The following is a 9,325-nucleotide window of genomic DNA, read 5'->3' on the forward strand; positions in this document are numbered from 1 at the left end:
GGCAGACTGAGACTCCCCTGCTTCCAAACATCCAATGGCGATATTTCGCCATTTTCGGTCAGTAGCATTCAATCTTGGCACTTTATATCTTCGTTTACGCCGTAAATTTCGTAATGACATGATAAATTTGGTTTGACCTTTTATAGTCGATGTCTCTACTCATGTTTTCGATACATTGCACGTGCATTATGTGGAAAATCTTTAATGCATGCACTTTCATGTATCGTTTATATTTTTTTATGACAAACGTTTACAAACATATTTTCGGATGCTGTCAAAATATATCGAAATACAGCGTGAGCTACGGCTTATGTTGCATCGCAGTGGTTACGTCATCAACAACGGAGACAGTCGATCTGTATTTACACATTCCACGGAAGCTGTTGAGAGACGTTCGGTCTACACGTAAACCAACGATACATAAGCTAATGGTGTTAAAATACAGTCTGGATGAAGATTAACCATTCCATGATATCAGTATAGGTAGACTTTGTGAAAGTGAACTTGATTACAAAAGGACATGCAAGACATTATACCGATCAAGTTGACTTTCACAATTCGGGAAGTGTGTGTGCGCATGCGTGTGTAGTTACGTGTTGAGTCCCTAGTTGAAAGCAATGCGCGTGTGTGAATGTGTGTGAGAATGCGTGCATGGGTGGGTGCCTGGTGAAACCCATTAAGGTGTCTTGAAATGTGTGAGACCCACATTTAGTTAGTTGGAGCGAGGAATTCGAATACCTCGCGGAGGAAGCCATGACCAACATCACCGCCAACGAGGTATCCAACCCCGCACCAATCAGAAGCAGTCAAGTTGGACAGCACGGGATTGCATCGGCTGATGAGGACGCCATGCAAGTGATGATGTATCCTATTTGCAGCATGAAGGTCAAGGCTGTAAGCACGCCAGAGGCCCATGCAGTAATACTCGTATCTCTGCCACAATTACATGTCCAGAGACCGATTGTGTGATCGTGGGACCTACTAAGTTCCAAATGAATAACTTCTAAAATCTTGTGATCTCAATTTGAACTGTGCATTATCGTAACTCATCGGCCCTGAACCACGTGACGTCATGTTGTCCACAAAGATTTTAAATCTTCATGTTCCACTAACATCAAAACAAAGGCTGCGGATGACAAACACTATGTGATGACGTGAGGGTAATGTCAGTAATCGGGACACATTACACGAAGGTGAACAGTAACTCACTCCAACAAATAGCAAACGTTGTACACATCCTCCATGTTTATTGTCTGGTACAATCACAGAGAAACACGTGAACATATACACCTTGACCTTCCTACCACTAGCTCTTCTGGCACACGGCCAGATGGCTGGCGGTGTCTGGATGGTTGTTGGTGAAGACGTAGGTGAGCACGCCGTACAGCTGGATGTCGTGTTTGTAGAGCCAGTTTCGAGCTGCGTTCTCGCTGGTGCAGTAATGGCCGCCTCCGCACCTGTGGTCAAATTCAAGGTCAGTACACTTCAACAACTCAACTCCGTACTCACTCACTCACTCACATTTACCCACTCACTCATACGCTGAACCACTCCACCACCACCCACCACGCTCCCCACCCAACTCACTCACTCACTCACTTGTTCATGCCGGCGGCGCTGGCTTCCTGGTTGACGTTGAAGTAGGAGGTGGCTCCCTCGGCGAAGTATTCCTCGTAGTTGGCCATAGCGTAGGCCGAGTGCACCCACAGGTTGGCGGACTTGGCGTGGTTGTAGGCGGCATTGACCTGCGGGTTACAAGAATACATCTGAGGCCCTTAAGTGCTGGAAGTATGTGGTGGAGGGTATATGTAGTGGAGGTGTGTGGGGTTTGGGTGTTGGTGTGCGGGGCACGTGTAATGGGACCTTTGGGGATGGGTGCCAGGCTTTTTGGAAGAGATGATTTTCGTGAAAATATAATTTATCTAAAGATTGTGTTCGTTGAGCCAAGAATTGTTATTTTTTTGCTGAAGGATTAATTCATATGTTTAAAATACGTTTAAAGGTTGACGGCCGACTGGGTGATTCAGTTATTTTTCCCAGTAAAAAACTCATAAAAGCGAATTGTCCTATGAAAGGAATATTGTTTCCTTTCAGGTCGCAACTATTTATCGTTTTCAAAGGTACGAGAAATTCCTGCACCTATTCAAAAATATGGCATATACACTTATGAGATAATCATCCAGGGTATAGGTTCCGATAAATCTCCACTGGTGGAGAACCTATACCCTGGAGATAATCGAGGATGGGAAAACTGTAATTCTGCACGCAGGAAATATATCCACACTTCAATCTGAGGGACACACGGCCATCATTACCTGTGCATAGTGCGTGGAGTCCAGGGCATGGTGGTGAATGGTGTGGGTGAACTCGTGGACCAGGATGTTCTCATGGTGATTATACGGGTCACGTGACGTACACATCACGTTGTCGTCAAGAATCACGGCCCTCGCTCCACCGGCTCCAGCAACGTTGGTCCACTTGCGGCCGTCAAACGTACAGGAAGCAGAGCAATGACCGGAACAGCTACCTGAAGTGTTCAAAGAACAGATGAGGCAAAACGACGGTCAATATCTCAGAAGTCTCTAACTACGAATGTAAGGGAAATGACCGGTTTCGGATGACATTAGGCATTATGTTGATTCCCCTAGCCATGATGAAACAGAATCGTCCTGCGATCGTCAGTGTTGTGTCAGTGGGTTTCTCCAGTACGATAACACAGGGACGTTTATTACTATCTCCATCTGACATATGACATAAATATACCTCAAAGCGACCATAAAACAATATTACTCACTTACCCTGTAACAGATCAATAAAACCTAAAAATATCATGCATGCATAGTGTAACTGTTTTAACTGAATATAAGACGAAAAGTACAGCATTAACATAAGTCGTATATGTATTACGTCAACTAAATGACATGTATTTAAAACGGTTACCACGACACTCGGGTGTGTCCTTCAGTCTGTAGTACTCCGGGTAGATGCTGAGCCCCTCCGACCGTGTGAACACCCCCACAGACCCACCGGAGGAGAGCTTGGCGAATACAGCCGAGGGCATGTGGCGCGTCATTTTGCTCACAATCAGCGCCGCCTACGTAGAAATGTAAAATTCACATAAATACTATTTGGATAGTTTATAACGTAACAAAATAGTTGTTTGCTGTCGAAGATGTGGCATAATGTCACAGACACGTGGTGCTATATAGGGGAGACCGGGGGCAATTGTAACACGGGGCAATTGTAACATGGCTGATTACTCTAAAGGTTTTCGCTCAAGCATAGTGTAGGTGAGTAGAGTTACTTCCCTTTACTTTCCTTCAGTACACATCCAGGCGTTTTTCAGCTGCTCGCTTATGGCGAGATACAGTTGACGAAGAATCGTTTTTCACATAGGAAAGTAATATTTTCACAAAACGTAATGAAAGTTCCTAATTCAGTAAATGTTGTTTGGTATGAAATGAATTAACAAGTGTTAAATTGAGGTATTACGACATATTTTGAAGTAGAAATATTTGAGAAGCCCAAAGTTGTTAACCTGTGACGTCGCATGAAACATGGCTGCTACCATCGGGGGCAATTGTAACACTGTGTTACAATTGCCCGCCATGACATTTTCCCTTGTGTTATGACGATGAAGCAAATTATGATGAAGGTTTTATATTAGTTCTTTCCTAGTTTTATCATAGTAGAACAATTTCAGTGTTATGTTGATTGTATTAGCCCTCGGGTGAAAGTTTTTGGTGTTAGTCTTTGTATTATATTTTGGGCATACCAATACAAGAATGTTAAACCAAAAACATTTTAAATGTCGATGGCGATAAAGGTTTAATGTTAATCCATTTCCACCTCAATTGATCAAGATAACATCTTTCAACATTTCATTTTGATTGTATTTGGAAAATAAACAGATTGTTACATTTGAACCTTCTTTGTTACAATTGCCCCATCCACCTGTTACAATTGCCCCATGCTAGGGGTCAGTTGTAACACTTGGAGTCATTGCATTTGATACGTAATAACTTTGTAACGACATTATAGTGAACTTTAAATGACAATGAGGTTTAAAGCCAAGATGCCAATGTACTAGTTAGTACCGATTAACTTTGTGAGCGGTCGACTGGTATCGAATTACAAGAAGTTAAGTAAAAAGTGTCACAATTAACCCCGGTCTCCCCTAGTACCTCCTAGTGCAACATTTCAGGCAAAAGGTGCCATGGTACCCTTTGTGTCCCTTTTCAGACACATGGTGTGATATCTATGAGTTGAGTTGTGTTGAGTTGAGTTGAGTTGGGCTTTACGTCACATCGGCATTATTCCAGCCATATAGTGACGAGAACAAGTCTGCATTAATAATCATTGTAGGTACAGAGTCAAAATGAGTTTTATTTCAAAAACATTTATTCATTACATTGTCATTTAAAGACAGAAAAGGCATAACACTTAATTTAAAGTGATACCTATAAATAATATGGACCATTTTGCACATACAATAATGGCTGTCGGCATATTTCCATATTGACCACCTGGGCTGAAAATGCATGGAACATATGTTATATTTGGGATTACACTTTCTTAGTAAAGTACCGATTCTAGTACTTTTGGGTTGAGTCCCATCCGGGATTCGAACCCACACCCTCAGAGTCAGGCACCTAATCGCCAGCACACAAAGTCAGCCGCCTGGACCGCGCCTATGCATGTCAGCCATATCAGCCCCAGGGCCGAAATTCCATATCAGCCGTATTGCCCGCCTACCAAACTGGTACGGAATGAATACACGCAAACGGAGCCTAGTTTATATTAGGGTTACGTCCCTATGATAAAAGGGTTATGATGTGACAGGTTTCGTTTCACCGGTCATATCAGCCCGAGAATATCATATAAGCCTCAGGAGCATCCGGCCCTCGGGTTGATATAGCTGTCATGTAATAACCTTAATAGCACCCAGTTTTAGACACAAGGTGCCATATGTCCTCATTGGTAGTATGACATACACCTAACAGTGCCCTGTAACAGACTCCTGGTCTGATATTACCTAATAGTGCCCTGTAACAGACTCTATGTCTGATATTACCTAATAGCGCCCAGTTTCAGACACACGGTGTCTCGTTGTTCCCTAGTACAGACACCTGGTGCTTTATTACCTCATAGTGGCCAGTTTCGGTAGTTTTGGGGCTGGCGGCGACCTCCACCCAGTGTCCGGAGGACTTGGTGCTTCTGATTACCCCTCCGTTACCCACATATTTGTACTTGAAGCCCGCGGGGAGCGACGCTTTGGGGGACCCTAGGCGGAGTAGCGTCTCACGGTCTTCAGGGCTGATAGTGAAACAACATGAGTTTAGTGGCATTCAAGAACCCGTGGATCAAGAAATCAAGATTTCATGTAATTACAGAATTGTATCTGAAACATCCTGGTCGAAGAACGGGAAAATATTTCAATGAAATGAGCTGCTATGAGATGATCTCGTGACAGCGAGATCCAATAGTTGGTAGATGCTCTGGTCTGTGCTCAGGCAAATCTCTCTCTGCACGTTTACCTCCACAGACAGTGTACTCACTGAAAGCATGGAAACAATCAACAATATATCGTATCACATTCGATGTAAGATCAGTACACGCTCTGCTTGCACCAAATATGTAAAACCGATATTCATCATCTATCGCAAAAAGCTAAATCGCTGTGACGTGTTGCGACCTTCGGGAGGTGTCTCTAGTTTTGTCAGCACCGTGGATGTTTTAAAACCCTCCCACGTCAAGCAGGCCGGGGTAGAACTGACATCATGTTAGCTACGTGAATGTAAAATCCCTCACTCACGTCTTTTACCTTATGCATCCCATAGTAAAGACAGTCCTCGTAAGTGTGTCCCTATAGATGGGTGCACACTCATTGTAGGTACATACCTGAGCCGATGTGGAGCGTCGCCAAGGATACCTGTAACAAGTAGGAACTTATTTAGCGAGTCACCCACTGTTTATCACTCTACCAAACATCAACGTTTGTCGTCACTACTCCACCAAACATCAGCGTTTGTCGTCACCTCTCTACCAAACATCAACGTTGAATGTCACCTCTCTACCAAACGTCAACGTTTATAGTCTCCTCCCTACCAAACATCAACGTTGACTGTCACCTCTCTACCAAACATCAACGTTTACAGTCTCCTCCCTACCAAACATCAACGTTTACAATCACGATCCGGCGGTGGGGTAACCTAGTGGTTAAAGCGTTCGTCACACCGAAGACCCGGGTTTGATGTGCGGTCACAACCATACAAAAGTACTAGAATGGAAGTCGCGGTGGCTGAGCGGATTAGGCGTCTGACTTTGTGTGCTGGCGATTAGGTGCCTGACTCTGAGGGTGGGGGGCCGAATCCCGGATGGAAAGAAAGTGTAATCCCAGATATAACATATGTTACATCAACGTTGACTGTCACCTCTCTACCAAACTTCAACGTTGACAGTCAGCTCTCTACCAAACATCAACGCTGACAGTAACCTCTCTACCAAACATCAACGTTGACAGTCACCTCTCTACCAAACATCAATGCTTGCCGTCAACCCCCTACCAAACATTAATGTTTTTAGTCATCAATCATCCAAACATCGGCGTTTGGCGTCAACTCTCTACCAAACATCAACGTTTACAGTCACTATTCTACCAAACATTTTGACGTTTGGCGTCAACTCTCTACTAAACATTACGTTTACAGTCACCAATCAACCAAACATCTACGTTTACAGTCACCTCTCTACCAAATATCAGCATATGCTGTCACCTCTACCAAACATCGGTGTTTGTCGTCACCAGTCTACCAAATATCAACGCTTACAGTCAACACTCTACCAAACATCAACGTTTGACTGTCACCTCTCTACCAAACATCGGCGTTTGCCGTCACCACTCGTCGTCAATAAACGACTTCTGGAAGACATACCTGTGAAGGTAACTGCCAACACGGTGATGACTATCAGTCTGAAACAAACAAGGATTCCAGTAGCTGGTCAGGCTTGAGGACTTTCTGACTACTGTCGCTGAAGTCTGGTACAAAAAGGAAGGAGTTGTCGGGGCCTACTTGCGTTGTAGTCGGTGTTCCCGTTTCTGCACGTGTTTGGTACCCAAAAAGAGGTGTTCTGTGATTTTCACTGCCGCAGATGAAACGTCCAAACCAACAGGTTGTGTAAAAAGACCTAAAGTTCGCTATGTTTCGGTGCTTTCGGTGTTTGTGTAACATTTGTAGGTTTTGGGTAAAACAGATTTTCAAGTGTATTCTTTCTTTCGCCCGGCATTTCGTGCGCCAAATTATTCGAAAGTGAAGTGTATATGCCATATTTAAATAGAGATTATGGATAATTCCAAAAGACCACGAAACAAAATTATTAGATTTTGTCGGAAAGTCAACTAAGATTCCTCAATAAAGTTTTGTATGAGTGTATTTTGCTTTTGCACAAAGAATTATACATCATGGGAAAAGTACAGTCAAGAAAAATGTCCTTTATCTTCCAACACCTACCCAGTCATGGTCACTGTCCTACAGTCCAATCCCACTAACAGGCGCCAGCTGGGTTTATATTCTGAGAGAATGACAAGCGGTCATAGAAAGTAGGTCTCTCAGTATGGATAACCGACATGTGTTGATACAGACAAAAAATTATATTTGAATAATGATACAGTTTAAGTCCCAAACGGCTAGTGTTTGCTTGACATATACACTTTATAATGTTCTATTTCCGTGAAAGTCATTTCACATTAGAATACATATCACATTAGGCTGGACCTTATCTCACCCCAAGCTGTAATATGTTAAGATATTAATTAAATAGAGGGTTGGTCTATATTTCTCTCTGATGAAGGAGGTAGTCTGTACCTTATCACGCAATACATCAAATACACACAACTGACTGAAGTACACCTAGTTGTCAGACATATAAACATGTCAAACAGCTTCCATAACATCTGACCTCCCTTACGAAATGTCATGATTGCCTCCTAAGTGCTATTGCCTCCTAAGACATATTTGTCTCCCCATTGTTCTCGGTGCCTGCGGTATGGTGTCTCCTGCCTGACAATGGGAGAGTGTCTTGGTTTGCCACCAGGAACACAGCCCTTCTGACACTCTTGTAATGCAGAAGGCTACAGTTTTCGGGAGTCTAAAATTCAGGAAACGTTTTCGTGGCAGCGTTTCTTGGGAACAGTCCCATTCGCTGACTGGGCTGCATTCGTGTAAAGCGGGCAAGGGTGTTCGTTGTTGTCCTCGGGTATTGTCTACCGAGTCATGTGGCATGTTTATTCAATCTCTTAGCCTGTCTTAATCTTTTAGGGCGAGTACTCAAAATCCTGCTGTCGAGGAACCTGTTCTTGGAAGGGAGTAGGTTACGTTGCAGGGAGGAGATCCCGATTGTTCGTCCAAATTCACATCGAAAACATTTTTTTCAGTTTGGCACATCAAACTTCTTTGGCAGGCCATTTGAGTGTTAACAAAACCCATTTCGTTTGGCCTAATTTGCGGCATGATGTGACTGGACTTTCCAAAACCTGCCATGTGTGTCAGATGGTTGCAAACCTAATCCGAACGTCATTGAAACCCATCCCAGCATTTGAAGAACCTTCCAGCAGGCTCATCATGGGCTGTGTCGGTCCTTTGCCTCAAACGAATCAATTCATATGCTGTTGTTTGCTGTGAAGGAGTCAGTTCAAGATACCTTAGGTTGAGTCCTTTTACCTCATCTTTGACCATGCGGTTCGTGGACCATTTATATTTTTTTAGGAGCCGTGGCTTAATGATAGGTCTCAAATGAGTTTGTTGGACTTCGTTTCATCATTTAGGCTTTCGAAAGCTTGTGAAGTTGCTAGGGAAAGTTTAAAAGAATCCCAGGACAAGATAAAAGCACTATGACCAAAAATCTTAAGAGAGAAATATCAGTCGTGGAGATAAAGTGTTAGTGTTTTGCTGGGTCAACCTTTACATGTGGGTAACATGGGCCATATGTTACTGATAAGAACGTTAGGGATACTGACTGTGTTGTTCTAAAACCAAAACCGTCTTAAAAAGACACAGCTTTTGAATGTCAATATAATTAGAAAGTATCATAAAAGAAATGACTATGAGCCCACCGAGTGTGTTGCCAGGGTTGTTCCTGCAGCTGATGTATCTGATTGTGATACTGACGAAAGATTGACTTTGTAAAGTTTGATGATATTGTTGACTATGCTAGCCCTAAGGTACCATGGGAAAGGCAGAACCAGTATAATCTGCCTTGGAAGATTCAACTATCGCCTATTGAGGTACTGCGAGAGAAAGCAGTTAATAATTCAAGATGTTTCAGT

The 9,325-nt window shown here is 43.2% G+C and overlaps 1 protein-coding gene across 1 annotated transcript; it reads right to left on the reverse strand.

Annotated features, from left to right (window-relative positions):
- Nucleotides 1-1,223: 1,223 nt before the first annotated feature.
- On the reverse strand, nt 1,224-7,525 carry LOC124286084. Its single transcript, XM_046722409.1, has 8 exons — nt 7,512-7,525; nt 6,936-6,973; nt 5,902-5,932; nt 5,145-5,316; nt 2,941-3,094; nt 2,316-2,527; nt 1,600-1,745; nt 1,224-1,457 (listed from the first exon to the last, which is right to left on the reverse strand). Exons 1-8 carry the CDS (start codon nt 7,517-7,519, stop codon nt 1,307-1,309), a joined length of 912 nt encoding a protein of 303 aa, XP_046578365.1. The 5' UTR covers nt 7,520-7,525; the 3' UTR covers nt 1,224-1,306.
- Between the last annotated feature and the right edge of the window lie 1,800 nt (nt 7,526-9,325).

This window comes from Haliotis rubra, unplaced genomic scaffold (assembly GCF_003918875.1).
Source record: "Haliotis rubra isolate DU_JTF1 unplaced genomic scaffold, ASM391887v1 Scf375, whole genome shotgun sequence".
Taxonomy (NCBI): Eukaryota; Metazoa; Mollusca; class Gastropoda; order Lepetellida; family Haliotidae; genus Haliotis; species Haliotis rubra.